Source organism: Choloepus didactylus, chromosome 6, assembly GCF_015220235.1.
Source record: "Choloepus didactylus isolate mChoDid1 chromosome 6, mChoDid1.pri, whole genome shotgun sequence".
NCBI classification, from domain to species: domain Eukaryota; kingdom Metazoa; phylum Chordata; class Mammalia; order Pilosa; family Megalonychidae; genus Choloepus; species Choloepus didactylus.
The window spans coordinates 46,125,382-46,148,451 of record NC_051312.1 but is presented as its reverse complement, the minus strand read 5'-3'; the positions used below and the strand labels follow the sequence as shown (position 1 = coordinate 46,148,451).

The window sequence follows — 23,070 nt, the reverse complement described above, 5'->3', positions numbered from 1 at the left end:
CACAGAGCAAGCCCCCCTCAGCTCAGACCTGGTTAAAGGGATTTCACACACAGCAGCCAGCCAGTGGCTTGTGCAACTGCCTCTTGGGCGGTGGATTGCAGAGATGAGCCTCTCCTAATCTCCTCATTCGTCTCCTCCATGCCAGGTAATACAGTGCCGGCAGTGTTCGCCATCCCAGCTGCCAACAGGCCTGGCTTCACCGGCTACTTCATCCCAACGCCTTCCTCATCCTACAGGAACCAGGCCTGGATGTCCTACGCAGGAGACAGCGAACTCCCGGGCCAGTGGGCCGATTCGGTGAAGCCCTTGTTGATTCCCTCACAAAACCTCACCTGCTTTACACCCTTTAGGGGAGAATATTGAATGAAAGGTTGAGACTGAGTGTTGTTTTATCTCAGCCCCCTCCCACAGCTCAGGTGGCTTAAAGGAGACAGTGGGACAGTGGGATGGCCTCTGGATGGGGGAACTCGAGATGTGCCTTGCAGTTCAGGTTCCACCTCTTCCTGGCAGGGTTACCTGAGTCAAGTGCTTTTTTTTTAACTTTCCCTTCTTTTTTAAATCAACTGTATGAAAAAAAAGTTAAAAAGAAAACAAACATACAATAAAAGAACATTTCAAAGAGACCATAACAAGGGAGTAAGAAAAAGACAGCTAACCTAAGATAACTGCTTAACTTCCAACATGTTCCTACTTTACCCCAAGAAAGTTACCTAATATAGCAACATTTCTGTGAACTTGCTCCTACTATATCCATAAGAAATTAACAGACCATAGTCATTCCTGGGCATCCCCAGAACGTTAAATAGCTTATCTGTTCTTCTTGGATTATTGTTCCCCCTTCCTTAATTGCTCTCTATTGCTAGTTCCCCTACATTCTACATTATAAACCATTTGTTTTACATTTTTCAAAGTTCACATTAGTGGTAGCATATAATATTTCTCTTTTTGTGCCTGGCTTATTTCGCTCAGCATTATGTCTTCAAGGTTCATCCATGTTGTCATATGTTTCACGAGATCGTTCCTTCTTACTGCCGCGTAGTATTCCATCGTGTGTATATACCACATTTTATTTATCCACTCATCTGTTGAAGGACATTTGGGTTGTTTCCATCTCTTGGCAATTGTGAATAATGCTGCTATGAACATTGGCGTGCAGATATCTGTTCGTGTCACTGCTTTCCGATCTTCCGGGTATATACCGAGAAGTGCAATCGCTGGATCGAATGGTAACTCTATATCTAGTTTTCTAAGGAACTGCCAGACTGACTTCCAGAGTGGCTGAACCATTATACAGTCCCACCAACAGTGAATAAGAGTTCCAATTTCTCCACATCCCCTCCAGCATTTGTAGTTTCCTGTTTGTTTAATGGCAGCCATTCTAACCGGTGTTAGATGGTATCTCATTGTGGTATTAATTTGCATCTCTCTAATAGCTAGTGAAGCTGAACATTTTTTCATGTGTTTCTTGGCCATTTGTATTTCCTCTTCAGAGAACTGTCTTTTCATATCTTTTGCCCATTTTATAATTGGGCCGACCGTACTATTGTCATTGAGTTGTAGGATTTCTTTTTTTTTTTTTTTTTTTTTTTTTTAATCATCATTTTATTGAGATATATTCACATACCACGCAGTCATACAAAACAAATTGTACTTTCGATTGTTTACAGTACCATTACATAGTTGTACATTCATCACCTAAATCAATCCCTGACACCTTCATTAGCACACACACAAAAATAACAAGAATAATAATTAGAGTGAAAAAGAGCAATTGAAGTAAAAAAGAACACTGGGTACCTTTGTCTGTCTGTTTCCCTCCCCTACTTTTCTACACATAAATCCATAAACTAGACAAAGTGGTGTATGGTCCTTATGGCTTTCCCAATCCCATTGTCACCCCTCATAAGCTACATTTTTATACAACTGTCTTCGAGATTCATGGGTTCTGGGTTGTAGTTTGATAGTTTCAGGTATCCACCACCAGCTACCCCAATTCTTTAGAACCTAAAAAGGGTTGTCTAAAGTGTGCATAAGAGTGCCCACCAGAGTGACCTCTCGGCTCCTTTTGGAATCTCTCTGCCACTGAAGCTTATTTCATTTCCTTTCACATCCCCCTTTTGGTCAAGAAGATGTTCTCCGTCCCACGGTGCCAGGTCTACATTCCTCCCTGGGAGTCATATTCCACGTTGCCAGGGAGATTCACTTCCCTGGGTGTCTGATCCCACGTAGGGGGGAGGGCAGTGATTTCACCTTTCAAGTTGGCTTAGCCAGAGAGAGAGGGCCACATCTGAGCAACAAAGAGGCATTCAGGAGGAGACTCTTAGGCACAAATACAGGGAGGCCTAGCCTCTCCTTTGCAGCAACCGTCTTCCCAAGGGTAAAACTTATGGTAGAGGGCTCAACCCATCAAACCACCAGTCCCCTATGTCTGTGGTCATGTTAGCAACCATGGAGGTGGGGTAGGCGAATACCCCTGCATTCTCCACAGGCTCCTCAAGGGGGCACTACATCTTTTTTTTTTTTTTTTTTTTTTTCCCCTTGTTTGTCTTTTTTTTTTTTTTAACTTTCCCTTCTTTTTTCAAATCACCTGTATGAAAAAAAAAGTTAAAAAGAAAACAAACATACAATAAAAGAGCATTTCAAAGAGACCATAGCAAGGGAGTAAGAAAAAGACAACTAACCTAAGATAACTGCTTAACTTCCAACATGTTCCTACTTTACCCCAAGAAAGTTACATAATATAGCAACATTTCAGTGAACTTGTTCCTACTACAACCATCAGAAATTAACAGACCATAGTCATTTCTGGGCATCCCCAGAACGTTAAATAGCTTATCTGTTCTTCCTGGATTATTGTTCCCCCTTCCTTAATTGCTCTCTACTGCTAGTTCCCCTACATTCTACATTATAAACCATTTGTTTTACATTTTTCAAAGTTCACATTAGTGGTAGCATATAATATTTCTCTTTTTGTGCCTGGCTTATTTCGCTCAGCATTATGTCTTCAAGGTTCATCCATGTTGTCATATGTTTCACCAGATCGTTCCTTCTTACTGCCGCGTAGTATTCCATCGTGTGTATATACCACATTTTATTTATCCACTCATCTGTTGAAGGACATTTGGGTTGTTTCCATCTCTTGGCAATTGTGAATAATGCTGCTATGAACATTGGCGTGCAGATATCTGTTCGTGTCACTGCTTTCCGATCTTCCGGGTATATACCGAGGAGTGCAATCGCTGGATCGAATGGTAGCTCTATATCTAGTTTTCTAAGGAACTGCCAGTCTGACTTCCAGAGTGGCTGAACCATTATACAGTCCCACCAACAGTGAATAAGAGTTCCAATTTCTCCACATCCCCTCCAGCATTTGTAGTTTCCTGTTTGTTTAATGGCAGCCATTCTAACCGGTGTTAGATGGTATCTCATTGTGGTCTTAATTTGCATCTCTCTAATAGCTAGTGAAGCTGAACATTTTTTCATGTGTTTCTTGGTCATTTGTATTTCCTCTTCAGAGAACTGTCTTTTCATATCTTTTGCCCATTTTATAATTGGGCTGTCTGTACTATTGTCATTGAGTTGTAGGATTTCTTTGTATATGCAAGATATCAGTCTTTTGTCAGATACATGGTTTCCAAAAATTTTTTCCCATTGAGTTGGCTGCCTCTTTACCTTTTTGAGAAATTCCTTTGAGGTGCAGAAACTTCTAAGCTTGAGGAGTTCCCATTTATCTATTTTCTCTTTTGTTGCTTGTGCTTTGGGTGTAAAGTCTAGGAAGTGGCCTCCTAATACAAGGTCTTGAAGATGTTTTCCTACATTATCTTCTAGGAGTTTTATGGTACTTTCTTTTATATTGAGATCTTTGGTCCATTTTGAGTTAATTTTTGTGTAGGGGGTGAGGTAGGGGTCCTCTTTCATTCTTTTGGATATGGATATCCAACTCTCCCAGCCCCATCTGTTGAAAAGACCATTATGGCTCAGTTCGGTGACTTTGGGGGCCTTATCAAAGATCAGTCGGCCATAGATCTGAGGGTCTATCTCTGAATTCTCAATTCGATTCCATTGATCTATATGTCTATCTTTGTGCCAGTACCATGCTGTTTTGGCCTATCTTTGTGCCAGTACCATGCTGTTTTGGCAACTGTGGCTTTATAATAAGCTTCAAAGTCAGGGAGTGTAAGTCCTCCCACTTTGTTTTTCTTTTCTAGAGTGTCTTTAGCAATTCGAGGCATCTTCCCTTTCCAAATAAATTTGATAACTAGCTTTTCCAAGTCTGCAAAGTAGGTTGTTGGAATTTTGATTGGGATTGCATTGAATCTGTAGATGAGTTTGGGTAGAATTGACATCTTAATGACATTTAGTCTTCCTATCCATGAACATGGAATATTTTTCCATCTTTTAAGGTCCCCTTCTATTTCTTTTAGTAGAGTTATGTAGTTTTCTTTGTATAGGTCTTTTACATCTTTGGTTAAGTTTATTCCTAGGTACTTGATTTTTTTAGTAGCTATTGAAAATGGTATCTTTTTCTTGAGTGTCTCTTCAGTTTGTTAATTTCTAGCATATAGAAACATTACTGACTTATGTGCATTAACCTTGTATCCCGCTACTTTGCTAAATTTGTTTATTAGCTCTAGTAGCTGTATCGTCGATTTCTCAGGGTTTTCTAGGTATAAGATCATATCATCTGCAAACAATGACAGTTTTACTTCTTCTTTTCCAATTTGGATGCCTTTTATTTCTTTGTCTTGCCAGATTGCTCTGGCTAGCACTTCCAGCACAATGTTGAATAACAGTGGTGACAGCGGGCATCCTTGTCTTGTTCCTGATCTTAGAGGGAAGGCTTTCAGTCTCTCACCATTGAGTACTATGCTGGCTGTGGGTTTTTCATATATGCTCTTTATCATGTTGAGGAAGTTTCCTTCAATTCCTACCTTTTGAAGTGTTTTTATCAAAAAGGGATGTTGGATTTTGTCAAATGCTTTTTCAGCATCTATTGAGATGATCAATTGATTTTTCCCTTTCGAGTTTTTAATGTGTTGTAATACATTGATTGATTTTCTTATGTTGAACCATCCTTGCATGCCTGGAATGAACCCCACTTGGTCATGGTGTATGATTTTTTTAATGTGTCTTTGGATTCGATTTGCAAGTATTTTGTTGAGGATTTTTGCATGTATATTCATTAGGGAGATTGGCCGGTAGTTTTCCTTTTTTGTAGCATCTTTGCCTGCTTTTGGTATTAGATTGATGTTAGCTTCATAAAATGAGTTAGGTAATGTTCCATTTTCTTCAATGTTTTGAAAGAGTTTGAGTAAGATTGGTGTCAGTTCTTTCTGGAAAGTTTGGTGGAATTCCCCTGTGAAGCCATCTGGCCCTGGGCATTTATTTGTGGGAAGATTTTTGATGACTGATTGGATCTCTTTGCTTGTGATGGGTTGGTTGAGGTCTTCTATTTCTTCTCTGGTCGGTCTAGGTTGTTCATATGTTTCCAGGAAATTGTCCATTTCCTCTACATTATCCAGTTTGTTGCCATACAGTTGTTCATAGTATCCTCTTATAATTTTTTTAATTTCTTCAGGATCTGCAGTTATGTCACCTTTTTCATTCATTATTTTGTTTATATGGGTCTTCTCTCTTTTTGATTTTGTCAGTCTAGCGAGGGGCTTGTCAATCTTGTTGATCTTCTCAAAGAACCAACTTTTGGTGATATTTATCCTCTCTATTGTTTTTTTGTTCTCTATGTCATTTATTTCTGCTTTAATCCTTGTTATTTCTTTTCTTCTACTTGGTTTAGGATTGGTTTGCTGTTCATTTTCTAGCTTCTTCAGTTGATTTTGGCTCTTTCTTCCTTTTTAATATATGCGTTTAGTGCTATAAATTTCCCCCTTAGCACTGCTTTTGCTGCATCCCATAGGTTTTGGTATGTTGTGTTCTCATTTTCATTTGTCTCTATATATTTAGCAATTTCTCTTGCTATTTCTTCTTTAACCCACTGATTGTTTAGGAGTGTGTTGTTTAACCTCCAGGTATTTGTGAATTTTCTAAGTCTCTGATGGTTATTGACTTCTAATTGTATTCCATTGTGGTCAGAGAATGTGCTTTGAATAATTTCAGTCTTTTTAAATTTATTGAGGCTTGTTTTATGTCCCAGCATATGATCTATTCTGGAGAAAGTTCCATGAGCACTAGAAAAGTATGTGTATCCTGGTGATTTGGGATGTAATGTCCTGTATATGTCTGTTAAATCTAATTCATTTATCAGATTGTTTAGGTTTTCAATTTCCTTATTGGTCTTCTGTCTGGTTGATCTATCTATAGGAGAGAGTGATGTGTTGAAGTCTCCCACAATTATTGTGGAAACATCAATTGCTTCCTTTAGTTTTGCCAGTGTTTCTCTCATGTATTTTGTGGCACCTTGATTGGGTGCATAGACATTTACGATTGTTATTTCTTCTTGCTGAATTGCCCCTTTTATTAGTATGTAGTGGCCTTCTTTGTCTCTCAAAACATCCCTGCATTTGAAGTCTATTTTATCTGAGATTAATATTGCTACACCTGCTTTCTTTTGGCTGTAGCTTGCATGAAATATTTTTTTCCATCCTTTCACTTTCAGTTTCTTTGTGTCCCTGTGTCTAAGATGAGTCTCTTGTATGCAACATATTGATGGTTCATTTTTTTTGATCCATTCTGCAAATCTATATCTTTTAATTGGGGAGTTTAATCCATTTACATTCAATGTTATAACCGGGAAGGCATTTCTTGAATCAGCCATCTTATCCTTTGGTTTATGTTTGTCATATTTTTCCCCTCTCTCTATTAATATCCTTTATTGTACCCATACCGAATCTCTTTAGTACTGAACCTTTCTCCAAGTCTCTCTGTCCTTTCTTTGTTTCTCTGTCTGTAGGGCTCCCTTGAGTATCTCCAGTAGGGCAGGTCTCTTGTTAGCAAATTCTCTCAGCATTTGTTTGTCTATGAAAAATTTAAGCTCTCCCTCAAATTTGAAGGAGAGCTTTGCTGGATAAAGTATTCTTGGCTGGAAATTTTTCTCACTCAGAGTTTTGAATATATCGTGCCACTGCCTTCTTGCCTCCATGGTGGCTGCTGAGTAGTCACTACTTAGTCTTATGCTGTTTCCTTTGTATGTTGTGAATTGCTTTTCTCTTGCTGCTTTCAGAACTTACTCCTTCTCTTCTGTGTTTGACAGTGTGATCAGTATATGTCTCGGAGTGGGTTTATTTGGATTTATTCTATTTGGGGTTCGCTGAGCATTTATGATTTGTGTATTTATGTTGTTTAGAAGATTTGGGAAGTTTTCCCCAACAATTTCTTTGAATACTCTTCCTAGACCTTTACCTTTTTCTTCCCCTTCTGGGACACCAATGAGTCTTATATTTGGACGTTTCATATTATCTGTCATATCCCTGAGGTCCATTTCGATTTTTTCAATTTTTTTCCCCATTCTTTCTTTTATGCTTTCATTTTCCATTCTGTCATCTTCCAGGTCACTGATTCGTTGTTCAACTTCCTCTAGTCTTGTACTATGAGTGTCCAGAATCTTTTTAATTTGGTCAACAGTTTCTTTAATTTCCATAAGATCATCCATTTTTTTATTTAGTCTTGCAATGTCTTCTTTATGCTCTTCTAGGGTCTTCTTGATTTCCTTTGTCTCCCGTACTATGGTCTCATTGTTCATCTTTAGTTCTTTGAGTAGCTGCTCTAGGTGCTGTGTCTCTTCTGATCTTTTGATTTGGGTGCTTGGGCTTGGATTATCCATATCGTCTGGTTTTTTCATATGCTTTATAATTTTCTGTTGTTTTTGACCTCGTGGCATTTGCTGAACTTGATAGGGTTCTTTTCGGATTTGTAGACCAATTGAAGTCCTTATCTCTAATTTATCAGATCTACAGCTTTGTGGAGTACACTTTCTCTAACTAACCAGCAGGTGGCGTCCACGAGCCACCTGTTCTCCACAAGCTAGTTCTCCCCTGCTTAGCCTTTTTGGTGAGTGGGGGAGTGAGTCTTGTGGGGTCCAATTGGTGTACCAAGCTTGCGTGTGTAGTTGGTATTGCCTGCCCTGTATATGGGGCGTGTTTCTGGGCAGTCGGGGAGGGGGGGGTGGCTCTAACAATCAAATCTCCCTGGTGATCCTAGAGTTTTAAAGCTGCTGCAATAGTCTAATCCTTCAGTTCAGTCCTGCCACAGTTTGTCTCTGCCACTGACCCACAAGTCCTTGGTATTGGCGTATGGCTCCTGAGACTTGCAAGTGGGCCCCTTTTCCAGGCTGTGCACCCCGGGTCCTCTGTTGAGGGATGACTGTGCTATGTCACAGGTGAGTGCCATCCCCCCAGGGCAGTTCTGGGCTGCTGGGCTGTGTAGGGAGGCTCCCAGTCTGCTGAAATGATGGCTGAATGGGGCTTTGTTAATTCACACTGCTCTACCTTCCCAACTCTGGGACAATCAGCTGAGGTTGCAGGGAAGGCTAATGTCCACGCCCAGTTTTGTGGTGTGTGCCTGTTATTTGAAGCACTTCCGTCACACTGGGTTGTCTGGGGCAGTTCTGGGCTATGGGGCTGGCAATGGGCAGGAGTGTTTCCTGTCCACCAGGATGATGGCTGTGAGCGGACACCCCCCTTTTCTTGGGAAGTTGTGGTGTTTAGTGAATTTTCTCAGCCACTGGATTTTTTCATTTTGTCTCAGAGCTCTCCTAGTTCTGCTCTTGACTTGACCTGCCCAAATTGCAGGTCTTTGACACTTTCTGTATTGGGCTTCTTAGAGTAATTGTTTTAGAAAAAGAAAAAAGGATTTAAAAAAAAAAAAAAAAGAAAAAAAAAGGGCCCTCCTCAGAGATCTAATGGGTTATTGAAATGCTAAGAGACAAAGCAACCAGGGCCATTAAGGAAAGGTCCACAGGGCAGAGAGATCAGCTTTTCTTCAGGATTTGCATATGCGCCTCAGGGCCCTTCCCCTTTCTATGTTCACCAGAACTCCAAAAATCCTCCGCTTTTATTTTGGAGTTTTTCGTGTTGTTTTTTTTTCTCTATGCCTGTCTCCTCTCTGCTGGGCTGGCTGCTCTCAGATTCTCTGGTGTCTGGTCTCAGTCTATCTATGGTTGGAGTTTGGATCAGTAGAATGAGTTTCTGATAAGGGCTGCCACTGCAGTTCTCCCTTCTCCTTCCTGAAGCTGACAGCCCCTCCTCCCACGGGACTGAGCCTGGCAGGGAGGGGCACGGGTCCCCTTGCCGCAAAAACTTACAGATTTCGCTGATCTCAGCAGTTCCACGTTTTCATGAGTGTTGTATGAAGTATGCCCAAAGTCAGATTGCTCTGTGGTGTCCAGTCCACGCAGTTCCTGGCTTTCTACCTACTTTCCTGGAGGAGTAACTAAAACATACAGCTCACCAGTCTGCCATCTTGCCCCGCCTCTCAAGTGCTTTTTTATAGTAATAACTATCTTTTGTTGATCTTGTGCCAGATAACACGTTAGATGTTTTGTTTATTTTGTCTTACAATGTCTTATACCTATCAGGTAGGTCTTATTACCATGATTATTCCCATTTTCGGATGCGAAAACTGAGGCCTCATCAGGTGACATGACCCATCTAAGCCACACAGCTAGTAAGCGCAGTAGCCAGAATTCACACTTGCATCTGTCAGGCTCCAAAGCTTGTGTTAAATTTGCCCACTAGCATTTTAACTTTAAAACTGTAGATAAAATACCAGGAAGTGAAGCGTTAGAAACCCAAGGCTGAACGGCATTGCATGTAGACCCCAAGGCTTCCTGCCTAACTTCCGGCTGAGGACTCTCTGGTCACGGTCCCCACCTGGACCAAAGAGGGACAGCAACCAGGGGAACCTGGATATTCACACCCAAACCAGTCTCCTCTCAAGGGCTGCTAAGTGGGAAAATGAGCAAACAAACAAACAAAAAAGCCCAGAGCTGGCTTCCAGAGTGGGTTTTCCAGTCCCTGTGTGGGACCATCCATCAGGGATAAGAAAGACAGGCTATCCCCCTGGTGGGCTCGCTCATTTTAGGGTTCAATTATCAGCATTTGGAATATATCATAGAGTTAGAAAGCTCCTTGACACCCAAGGTGTGGGTCATCAGCTTTTCTCTCTACCCAAGCCCCTGGGGTCACGCCCTTTACCCCTACAGGTTCACCTCTTACCCTCAGTAAGTGTCTAGTCTTCTTGTAGCACTGCCCCCATTTAAATGACATCATTGGGGTAAAGCTATCCTACATATGTTAACTTCCCTGATGACCAAAGCTGACTCCTTTAATTTCTGCATTTTAAAATATAAGCTATCTTGCATAAAAAAACTTTCTGAAATGAATGATATCCTTTCTCCTCCTTCTTAAAAAAAGAGGATTACAACATATTTTAATTTGTCTTTAATGAATTATTCAGTATCCTTATTATGCCTCACTATACTAAAATGAAGCTTGTGTGATGGGCTCTCATGGTTTATAGATTATCACCCCATATCAAAAATCTCCAAACTACTATAATGTTTAGAGTTGTTACAATGGTTTGAGATGGCTTTGCTTTCTCTGACCTTGCTACCAGCTGGCACTTTATATTGCTGTCAGTATCCCCTCTTCCAGCAATATGCTCACCCTTAAATTTGCTTTTCCTCAAGTACTGTGATCTGCAAGTGAGGGATATCAGATTAGAATTGTTTATAGAGTCAGGGTAAATAAGCTCTGAGAGAGGAACTGGAGGGATTCCCTACAGTTAGGTGTATATATCTTAATATTGGACTTTATGACATCTGTTTTTGTTTGGGGCTTTTTTTTTCCCTTCCTTTGTTATTCTTGTCTATTCTAAATAGCTGAAATCACTGGGTAGGAACTGATCCATCCACTGCTTATTTGACTCCATAATTCCACTTATGGTGTAAGCACAATGTATGCTTTTCAGAAGACAGATGATTTAACTTGTGTTAATCAGGCAGTAAGGCAGCAGAGCTTGTGGCTCACCCACTGTGTGTAGTGTGCTACGCTGGTATGCTCTGTGGGAGTCAGCAGGAGTGTTTTCCACCGACTTGGCTCTTGCTTTCAAGACTCTTAAAAATGGTAGCTTAGCCAGGCTTATAGCTACATCCTGATGTCTTTGGATCTGTATCACCTTAAAATGAGCCCAGCAAATCGAAAACTAACCTTCCTGTTAGGATAACTCCATCATACTGGGCTCATCCTCTTCCGTCTTAACGAGAGCCAGTTTCCTATTAGTTGTTTTTAATTAAGAGGAAGATGACTGCTGCAGACCAAGTGCATCTTTCCTGGAACCCAGTTACCACCCAGTTAAGCAGGGAGGTGCACTCATGCATGGAGCACAGCACCCAGGGACCAAGCTGGGAGGGCAGGTGATTTATTGCACAATGAAAGGCATTGCCGAAAGCTCAGAAGAGACCAGTTGTCAGCGTGAGAAAGACACCCCATTAGGACAGGGATAGTACACACCCTACACATCCATATGAGAAGAATCAGGTTCCCTCACCATCATTTGGATGTCTGACCTTCATCATCCCAGGTATCCAGGCATAATTAGCTAGCTTGAATAAAATCACCTGGACCTGGCATGACAAATAGGCTTCATCCTTGGTGCTGCCTCTGATTGACTCTGCTTGGAGAAGGATTGAGAGGAGAATTCCAGGCTCAGCAGGAGAGTATGCTGTGATCAATTGGTGATGTCTGCCGTGGGTATTGGCTAGGAAAGGAGCAGTATTTGCTAGTCCTGATTCTTGGCCAGCAAAATGTGAAGGCTCCAGCCTGCATCTACTACAAGGGAGGAAGAGTTTTTTTTATCTCATCTTCCCTGCTTTCGCCCTACTTCTAAATGTTACCCTGAGGCCACTCAGTGGGGTCAGGTGTCCTTTGCCTTTCCCAACCACCAGCACCAAGTTGCTTGATGCAGCAGAGCTAAGGGCTCTCAAGAATTGACTCTTTCATTTCCAGCAAGTGCAGTTAGCTGGGTTTGAAGTGCAGGAAAGGGGGATATGGCAGCTTTCCTCCCATGCATTTGGCACCAGGTGATCATCCTTGAATCATCCTTCAACCCCAGGTTCTGAGAGACTCCTCACTATGGTCCTTGCACAATTATGGGCACTAGTGTAGAGTAGTAAGCACAAGAGGCACAACCCCTGCCTCCATAGAGTGACAGTCTGAGACAAGTGGTTATGTCATGAGTGATGACTGTTAGGCTAAAGAAACTGCATAGAAGCATCTAACAGAGAGCCCTAATCTAGTATAGGGCTAGGAAGGGTCTGGAAGAAAGAAAGTTTCAGCTGAGACCTGAAGTGTGAGTCCCACATCCTCACCTTGGTTCTCCATTAACCCCAGTCACCTGCACTGGTTTTCCTCTAAGATGCAAGTGAAACATAACAGCCTTCATATATAAAGACCTGCCATTAGCATCTTTTTGCCGCTTTGACTTCTTTGATGGGTCTTGAGGGGAAATTAAAGCCCCAAACTTGGGACAGCCATCCCATTACTTTTTCCCTTGCTCAGGTCTTCATAACTCATCACCTCCCTCCAGAGTATCCTTTCTAAATGACAGACCCCTCCTTTGCCTAACACACATCAGTGGCTCCCAGGCAAAGTTTCAGCATGCATCTCAGCTTCAGAAACCTTTCTCTGGAGGGGCTAAGTGTATGTGTAGGGAGGAGCATAGTTTCACACCACAGACACACACACACACACACACACACACACACACACACACACACACACACACACACACACACACACTACCACATTCAGAATTTCTGAATCGTCACCCATCCCATCCCATCCCATCCTCACCCAGGGCCTGGATGAGCATTCCTGTTAAGAATGGCAATATGCTGTATTCCTTGGAATTAGTACATGGAAAACTGTAAGGATGTACCAGGGAAGCCCACACTCCTTAACCTGGCGTTCGGCAGCTTTACAACCTGGCCCTGCATGGCTCTTTGAGCTCCTCTCACACCTCATACATGCCGTCTCTGGCCAGGCCAGACTCACTGGCCCTCCCTGTATGAACCATACTCTCTGCTCCCCGATGCCTTTGTATTCACTTTTCCCTCTGCCTGTAATGTCCCTTGTCTTCTGGCAGTAGCCTGTTCCTCTTCAAGTCTCAGCTGAGCTGCCTCTTCCAGAAAGCTGTCTCACCGCTCCCCTTCCACCTGCCACATGTTCTGTTCCCTGCAGCGAGCATCCTGTGGCCATTACCTCCACAAGCACTGATCCCTCTGTATTGCAACTAATGTTATGGGATATAAGTGCCTTTTGTGGGCTACTCTGGAACAGCATTCCCATGTGTGACTGTTCCTGTGGAAAAGTCAATCCTGAATTCCAAATTTCATCTTGTCCCTGTTACTAGAAATTTCCATTTATTTAAGCATAGAACTGTTTGCCCTCCACTTTTAATGAAAAGAGAAAAATTTTTTCCAGGGACTAAGATCATATCATAGATTCAAGTCATCATAGTGCAGTGACTAATTCCCAGCCCTTGGAACCACACTGACCTGTTCAAAGCATGGCTCAGTGGCTTAATAACTGTGTCACCTCAGACTGTGGCATAGCTCTCTTTGCTTCAGTTTCCTCATCTGTAAAATGAGGATAATGATACCACCCTCATGGGTTGTTGCTTTGAGAATTAAATGAGATAATGAGATAATATGTATAAAGTCCCTAGCACCAGGCCTGGCATGCAGACATTATTCCATCAATATTAGGTATTAATTAGCTATTATTATTAATAATAAATCTCTGAGTTCCTTTAAGATTCATAAACAGAAACAGTGCTGTTTGCTGGACTGTGCCCATGAATAAGGGAGCCAAGTAGACTCTGATGTACACTCAGATGTATTCCACATTTTCTCAGCAAGGGTTAAAACACCTAATTAATTCATCCAACCAACATATTCAATGAGTCCAAATTACCTATTTTCTAAACAAACTGACTATAGGTTTGGCACCTGTACAATGGTCTCTGGCCTCCATTTTCTTCTAAATGCTGTTCCTTGTCCCCAAACCCCTCCTGCCTCCACAGTCGTAGCCTATGACGTGAGCTTCTTCCTAATCCCAGGTCTTTCTCTTCTCTCCCAACATCTGCTACAGGTCCCCCTCCCCGGGTACATTGAGGCTTACCCCCGGTCACGTTATCAGCAGAACTCGCCCTCCAGGCTCCCTCGCCAGTACAGCCAGCCCTCCAACTTGCACCCCAGCTTGGAGCAGGCCCCGGGGCCCTCCACAGCGGCCTCACAGCAGAGCCTGGCAGAGAATGACCCGTCCGACACACCCCTGACCAACATCTCCACCGCAGCCCTGGTGAAGGCGATCCGGGAAGAGGTGGCCAAGCTGGCCAAGAAACAGACAGACATGTTTGAGTTCCAGGTCTAATGCCTGGGCCTGTGGGACGCTGGACTCCCAAACTCCAAGGAAACAGTCTTCTGGTTTCTCAAGACTAACGTGTTGGGACTTTTGAGAAGAGGTAGATGATGGGTGAGTCTTTCTCACCCTCAGTTTCTGAAAGGGAAGCAGTGGGACTTCTACAAAACAGGAAACTATTGAGCAATGGGGTGTTTGGCTTATTCAGATGATTGTATGTCAAGAAGTCCCTGCTTGGGACTATATGTTTGATATTCTGTTATGTTAAATGTATGAACCGTTGGGAGCCTTAGCTACGAGAGGCACTAGCTAATCTACAGATTCCTGTCCAATGACACATTTTAATAAATCACCAGAAGGGGGAGAATATAATTCTGTCTTCGTTGACCTCTGCATGTGAACTCAGTTTCTGTGTTAAAGCCAATGCAGGAGTGTGGATTAAGCAACAGACTGTCCTCTCTGTCACTCAGCCATGATTGGAATCGTTAAAATCATCTCTAGCCGTAAAGGAGGCACTCAGTAACTTGAGTCCTTTTCTTTTCAAGTTCTCATTCAAAGTCCAGTGAATTGAATGAGAATCGGTACTGTCAATGGCTGCGCCTGTAAATAGTCCTGACTCCTTTTTTTTTTTAATCCCATTAATTAAACAAAGACCAAGAGAGAAGATAAGAGGGGATAGTGGATTTGTGTTGACAGGGTTTTGAAAAGGTATTATCATTTTGGAAATAGAGCACCCTGCAAGTTTGGAGGAAGATCTAAATGAAAGGGAATCGGAGCTAAGAGCTTTTAGGATCCTGCAAAAGTGAAAGTTATTTGTGGAAGTTTTTCTTTACCCAACATTGAAGGGGACCTGAGAATAGAGCTTCTCTCTTTTTGAGATAATAGATACATCAACTTCTGTAAGTCGTAAAAGTTCTCTCTTCAACAATGATGTTCAGCATGTGCTGCCAAGTGGTACAAAAGGAAACGGTAATTGACGCCTGTTAGAAACAGACATGGTGGATCCACGGTTTCCCCAGACTTCAGGCAGTGTTTTTAGAAGCTTCTGGATGTAGAAAATCTGTTGATTGGCATTAAACTGTAAATAACATTTTTAAAACGATTTAGCTGGATCCCTACACGTGAGGAGGCAGGGGGACATTTGTTGAATGAAATGACAGGGTGTTGATCTGTGACCTCGGGGTCTGTCCCCAGGGCTCTGTGCAGAGGTCGTGGCTTCATAGCACAGAGGCAGCAGCTGGTCACTCCGTTGCTGACTTTGGGTGGCAGAGGGGGAGGGAACACTCTGGGACTCTGTGTACAGCATCAGGACCTTACTTGGTGTCTGTTGGAGACCGAGGTCCTGTCCTGCCATCACCCCATGATCCATCTAGCTTCAGCTCTATCCATTCCCTTCTCAGCCCATCTTTCCATTCTCCTCATGAGTTTCTTTGGTCTTTACCAAGAGAAGAGAAGGTGGAAATTTAAAATCTGAGAGAAGACTAGGAATGGAACTGATTAGGATGGGAAATTCAAACTGTCAAAGCACAGACTTTTAAAGAAGCTGTTTTTATTCCCCAATGGAAAATCGCCCTTCTAGAAAGTACCAGAGATGATGTATCATGGAAACCCCAAACAAGTCTCTTGTTCGGATGATATTAGGTAGTATCCTTTTGGTATGCTGGTTGATCTTTCATAGTGTTAGTTTTTTGTTACTTAAAAAAAAAAAAAAAAAAAAAAAACAGCTATAAATAAAATGTATTTTTGTAATTTCCGTGTGTATATATGGTATATTTCTACCAATGGCCAGTTGTTGTAATCCAAAATCTAAATCCGCTTGCAAAACACTTTGGACAGTGCAAGATTTTATTGACGGATTAACACGATGCCTAAGTCTATCCAAATAGGCATTCAGTGCACTTGAATGAACAAAGAGCCAAAGAAACTCAGCCTTTTCATGCAAATTGTAAGAGTCTGATAAAGTCAGATACATTGTCCCACTTTATCAATAATATTAGTATTTCATCAGTGCGGTAGAATCAATCCAGTACTTTGTCTACATGGTAAATGCCTGGAAATACAGTTGGTGAAAATGAAGTTTCAAGACCTTAGTATAACTGAAATATATGTACATGCTTCAAAAGACAGTGTCTGAGCTTTGGATGTTCCAGTAACTTATACAAAATGAGCCCACAGTTCACACTTAAGAGTGAACACTTAAGAGGACCAGGCCACAAATCACGGTGGTCTTTGCAGAATCTCATGAAAAACCAGGTTAATCAACTGGAACAAAGAAATATATAATATACTAAATCAGACACTCTCTTAAACCAGGCACCTTGGGTTTAAGAAAAGTATATGGGAGGGAAAAAGTTGAAAAGAAATCCATTTTGTTCATGTTTTCCCGCCTATTGGGAAATAGCTGCCATTGTTTGATTTTCAGTGACCAAGATGTGGTCCCTTCTCGAAAGAGTCTCAGCATCTCATGGAGGTGACAGATACTTGGAGAGCTGACTGGGAGACAAGGCGGTTTGTAAAAAGTGCCTCATAGCAGTGAAAATCAAGTTCTGTAGGAGCTCAGGGGAGGTGGCGCATAGCTCTTCATCGTGACCCTCCAGGCAGGGTTGCAGAAGCCCCGAAGACCTTGGAGACCTAGAGGAGAAAGCAGAGGCCCAGAGGGGTGACCTGCCTGGGGGCTCAAATCCAAGCCTGCCGATCCGTAATCCAGCCTACTTTCCATTTCACCTTACTGCCTCCACACTTGGGTGGGACACATTTCTTTAACCATGCTATACATTTAAAAAAGTAAACGGGTCATATGAGGGATTCTGTAATGTTTTTGAGGAGAGAAAAGATGACTGAATCTGTAAGGAACTTCAGATAAAGTGTATAGCATGCAATGCGTTTGTGACATAATAAACACTTTCAGCTTTGGTATTGGTGTGGGTTTTCTGTTTTAATGAGAAAGAAATGCTTTCTGTCAAAACTGGCTTCTTCCAGGGTGCCAGCAAGGAAATGGTGATCTTGACTGTTGGCAAGACTTGGGGTGTGTCCTTCTCTGCACCTTGGATCCAAACAGGCTTGTCACTCTGAGGTACCGGTTCCGTACTCTGCATGGGGGGAGGCGACCCTTGCCCGTGGTGCAGGAGCAGAGTGTGTATTGTGTGCCCTGGTTATCTATGACCTGAGGGTTGTGCAATAACGAGATGGAAATTGTTATCTGTGGAGCAGGAAGTTGCCTCTTTCAAGGTAGGTCATGTAAGAATCGATTAATCCTCTGGTCCCGGGAGCAGTTGCATTGTGTGTTTGTTAATTTAAGAACTCAGCAGATGGGCATGTGATCTAAACAATCTTGATGGAAGAATGAATAGGAAGTTGTAAGATCTGTGATTTCAAAAAAAAAAGTTAACACACTTTCTGAGAGAGAGTGCAGAAAGGAGGAAGCAGGGAATTTAAATATGTGATTAAAAGAAACGTTTCTCTAATAGGCAGAAATTAGAGTCTTGGATCAAAAGATTTAAATATTGATTGCATATAAATGAGCTTCTTTTTTCCCATTTTGAGCTCAACATTTAATGAATAAAATAATGGATACTATTTTGGAGCTCAAGATCGGGATTTGAACCAAATCTATTCTTTCTACCCCACACCACAAGCCAGAAAATAATCTGGACTTGCCTTATAAAATACAGCCAAATACTCTTAGGGAAAGATAGTAATTTGTTTGGAGAATTGTCTGACTCAGGTCTGTGCTGGACATTAAGTTCCATTTAGTTCAACCTTGAAGGTATTCTAGTCAAGGAACTTTGCAAAGCCCAGAAACCCATTCACACTTGCTGGAATATAGAGGTTGATGGAAAGAAAACAGGAATATTTCATAAGAACAAAACACAGCTCGCATCATGGGACAGAGATGGTGCCGGCTACCCTCACCCCTGCTCACTTTCTCTCATGCTCTCTCTCCACAGCATCTGTCCTCACTGTTTCTCTGTGCATCTCTGCTCAGTTCTCATGCTCTCCTCAGCCAACCAGCTTTCTCTGCTTTCTCATTAGTATATATGCAGCTGAAAAATCCACCCCAGGGCCCACCATCTTTCTCTGTGCTCCCCAATTCTGGAAAATCTGATTGGTTCCCCTCTCTGCCTACGGATGAGGCACCCTTGGGTCAGATGCTTATCCAACAAGCTGTAACCAAGGAGGTAGGGTCATGTTTTGCAAGCATGGCCACCTGGAAGGACCCTTTCAGCCAGGGCTTTTGTTGGGGGCTGGTAACCCAGAACCGGGCAGGACCTTCCAAAGGAACCTAGTACAGATTGGAATTGACCTGCCCCCTCCAAGATGCCAACAAGTGGCCACTACTCAGTGAGCAATCCCTGTGGACACTGCCTCAGAGAGGAAAGGGGCATCCCTCAGTCAAGCGTCAGGTGAGAATGCATGCACTTAAAACCCTGGTAGGCTGGCCCAGTCTGCCCCAACCACTTCCACCCCAACACCAGTCCTATGGATACTGCTGATGGGTCTGAGGGCTGATTTTTGGTCAAGGCCCAGTTCGCATAGTGTCTCACTCAACAGACAATAAATACGTGTGAATCAAATTGCATGATCTCAGCTCAGGTGCTATTAATGTGGCTCAAGCCACCAACTTGCATGGATGAGAAAACCAATAAGCCTCTCAATAGACTTTGAAACCAAATTGGTTTCAACTGATTTTGGCTCTGACCTTCCAAATATAATAAATGAGCATCCTGAGAATTGAAAGTTCTCTTGCTTTCCTTAGGTGACTGTTAAACAATGTTAGCCTGTGATCAGTGCTAAAATGCAGGGCGTTTCTAGAACAGAATATTTAGAAAATACAGTTAGTAATGACAGAAGCAAATTCTTCATGCTTTTAGAAGATATTAAGCTGCTTTGATTCTGAAGGTTTCAAAAATAAGGAAATTTGTGACATGACAGAATGTGTCTCTACAGGTAAAACTCACACTTTAATGAGAGCCATTATGTAATGAAACCTAGAAATTGATTATTCTCATTCTCCAGCCTTGGTCAAACTTTTATAAATTATGGAGGGAAGCTGTCAATGGATTTTACATAAATTAACTTTGGCCTCATCTTATTTTCCCCATCTATTCCTTATGTCTATTCCCCCACCCCCATCCCCCACACAAACTGAGTGGAGAAGGTTTGTATTGAACAAAGCCAGAGGACTGGAAATTTTGGAAAACGTGTAAATATTCTAGACCCTGGGCGGCTCAATTTAAACCAGTCTCAGATTCCTCACCTGTACGTGGATATAACAACAACATCTACACTTCCTACCTCCCGTGGTGGATGCAAGGAGCACATGGCATAATGTATCCGAAAATTCTTTGAAAAGGATCTTTGAAGGTGTTCTTATTAAATTATTAGCTTCATAATTCAATTTTATCTGGCAAAATATTTTAGCTCTTCCCATCCACTGAATTATTTTGTATTTTCACATGTTCCACGATGCAACTTCTTGTCAAGGAAAAATAAAGAATTTTCTATGTTTGGACTTGCCCATAAAAGCCAGCTTCATCTGGAGCTGTATTTTGCTGTTACTGTTGTTGTACATGATTCAGAGGATGTGTAAGTACTTGTACGTGTGCTTTAACTCTGGGTGAAACACCCAGAACAGCTTCTCTTTGCCAACCATGTTAGACATATTGGGCAAAGACAAGTACTGAACAGGAGCTTTGAATGTAGCTGTTGTCGTTTTGATGCTTTGCTTTCTAATTAACTTTGTATGTCCTTAGCCTCTGCTGAGAACAGAGTGTTCATATGCTGTTAGAATTTTTTTATTGTAAAATAAAATAACAAAGGCTTTCGTACCCCAAAACCTGCCTGGTTCTCATTCTACCTCTTCCAGACAGTGAGATAGAATCCATGCTTTCATGACCCCTTCACAGAGCAGTGCCTTCTGGGGGTTGTTGATGAACATTTACAGGCCTGGCAGACCCAATATAGGCCCAGAAGCTACCCCAAACTGGGGCATGAGCTTGTGGGACAAAAGAAAGCTCAACCCTGACCATCAATAGGCACCAAAGGATCAGTTTCAACCTATCTGTGATTGGAACTAAAAAAAAAGATGTACTCCAAGCTGGTGGTGGATACCTGAATCTATCAAACTACAACCCAGAACCCATGAATCTCGAAGACAGTTGTATAAAAATGTAGCTTATGAGGGGTGACAATGGGATTGGGAAAGCCATAAGGACCACACTCCACTTTGTCTAGTTTATGGATGGATGAGTAGAAAAATAGGGGAAGGAAACAAACAAACAGACAAAGGTACCCAGTGTTCTTTTTTACTTCAATTGCTCTTTTTCACTTTAATTATTATTCTTGTTGTTTTTGTGTGTGTGCTAATGAAGGTGTCAGGGATTGATTCAGGTGATGAATGTACAACTACGTAATGGTACTGTGAACAATCGAATGTATGATTTGTTTTGTATGACTGTGTGGTATGTGAATATATCTCAATAAAATGAAGATAAAAAAAAAGAAAAGAATGTTAGGAAGGGTTATTCGAGAAACTCCTCTTTGGAAAAATAGATGAAGCTTAAAAAATTGAATTGTCTAAAAAAGATTTTTTTCTGTAAACTTATTTAGTTGGGACCTTTTTTTTAAATGTAATTTTCTTGAGATATATTCACATACCAGATAATCATCCAAAGTATGCAATCAGTGGTTCATAGTATCATCACATAGTTGTGCATTCATCAGCACAATTTTTGAACATTTTCATTACTCCAAAAAAAAGTTAAAATAAGAATAAAAATCAAAAGAATGCCCAAAATATCCCAAATCCCTTATCCCCCTATTCTATATTTATTTTTTGCTTTGTTTTCTTAATCATCTGTCCATACACTGGATAAAGGGAATGTCAGTCACAAGGTTTTCACAATTACACAGTCACATCTTAAGAGTTATATAGTAATGTAATCATCTTCAAGAATCAAGGCTACTGGATTACAGTTCAACAGTTTCGGATATTTCCTTTTAGCTATTCCAATGCATTGAAAACTAAAAAGGCATGTCTATGAAATGCGTGGGAGTGACCTCCAGAGTGACCTCTGCATTCTATTTGAAATCTGTCAGCCACTGAAACTTTATTTTGTTTCATTTCTTTTCCCTCTTTTTGGCCCAGGAGGGCTTTCTCAATTCCATGATGCCAGTGCCAGGCTCATCCCTGGGAGTCGTGTCCCATGTTGCCACGGAGACTCACACGTCTGGGAGTCATACAGTTGGAACCTATTAGGGACTCTTTTAATTATATTTTTTACCCCCAAAATATTTCCCCTTAGGAAATAGTAGGTTTCCATTTATTTTACCATATTTGAAGTCAAATAAATTTAACACATTAGAAATCAAGTTATATCAACTGTAATAATTTATAAATTTATTAATTTCAACACCGTATAAAAGGTGTTTTTAGAAATCTTGCTATTAAATTATAATTTAATTTAATTTGCAAGATACATTGAGTTTCAGTTCATGTTCAAATATTCTTAAGTACAGTGTATTACTTTCTAGAATTATTTTGGATTCTAGATATTCCTTTCCCAGAGAAGTGTCCTTTTATAAATTTGGTAGTGCTTATTGAAAGAATTCTTAGAACACAAACAATTCTTTTAGGGAAAAATGAGGAATATAAAAAACCTGATGGATTTTCAATTGAAATTTCTGAATTAAGCATTTAAAAAAAAAAAAAAAGAAAAGATGTACTCCTGCCCCAGGGCAGAAGAAGCCAATGTATATTTAGATGCTTTTTTCAGAGCATAAAGAAGTCACACCTAGGTCAGTGGCTCCCAGTGAGTCCAGGGTTGATATTGGTATGGGACACAAAGAACCAAGACCATGCACTTCTCCCATCCTGTGCTAGTCGGATGCCTGCCATATCTTCAGACTTATCCAGAGATCATGCTCTGCCCACAGCTTTAGCTGATTGGACAAGAGAGACATCCAACCTGCCAAGAAGATGTGGCTGGGCCCATGGGCTGAGCCAATCAGAGTCTCTCTCCAGGAAATGCAAAGAAGCAGAGTCTATTAGCAGTGGATGTAGAAGGTGGATGATCATGCCTTCAGAGAGACTGTGATGGACTATATACAAAGCAAAGGTCTGAGAAAGCAGAATATTGAGTAAGAAGTAGTCTTGAGGCAGAAGAGATTTAGAGTAGAGGCAAGAAAGCCTATTTCTTGTATAGTAACAACAACAACAACAACAAAAAAGACAAGCCAACTTTGAATGTTTTGAGGATTCTCTGTGCTGTAATGGGAAACCATAGCTCTGGGGCATCAAGACTTGGGCAGCAATACAGTGTTGCTTCTCATGGGTGCCTAATCTTCTGAAGTTCTCTGCAAGTTCTTAGAAAGCACCTAGAGACTAAAGGAGCAATTTTTTTATTTCTTCCTCTGCCCCTCTGTAAAGAGGGCTCAGATATGCACAAAAGATACCCCAAACCACTGTGTTGCTGCAGAGATGAGGAGTAAACTTAGAGCCCCACAAAGTGCCATGTGGGCTTCACCATGGCATGGACAGCACTGCAAAGACTAAGATCAGTGGGTCTAGGAAACTGAGAGGTTCCCTACTCCTCCATTCTTATTTTCCATCCTCCTGGACCCTAGCTGCTGTTAATTTGCAGGACAAATGAAAAGATGAAGTGAAAGAAATTGGTACCTCCTTCAGTCCCAGGAA

At 41.5% G+C, this 23,070-nt stretch overlaps 1 protein-coding gene across 2 annotated transcripts in view; it reads left to right on the top strand.

Moving 5' to 3' along the window:
• KIAA1549L (KIAA1549 like) overlaps positions 1-20,211 on the top strand; it is a 363,244-nt gene extending 343,033 nt beyond the window's left edge. For both annotated transcript variants that reach the window (XM_037840404.1, XM_037840403.1), the window contains exons 20-21: positions 146-297; positions 14,106-20,211. In XM_037840404.1, coding sequence (XP_037696332.1) covers positions 146-297; positions 14,106-14,387 — 434 coding nt within the window. In that variant the 3' untranslated portion in view covers positions 14,388-20,211. The remainder of the gene's footprint in view (positions 1-145; positions 298-14,105) is intronic.
• The last annotated feature ends 2,859 nt before the right edge of the window (positions 20,212-23,070 follow it).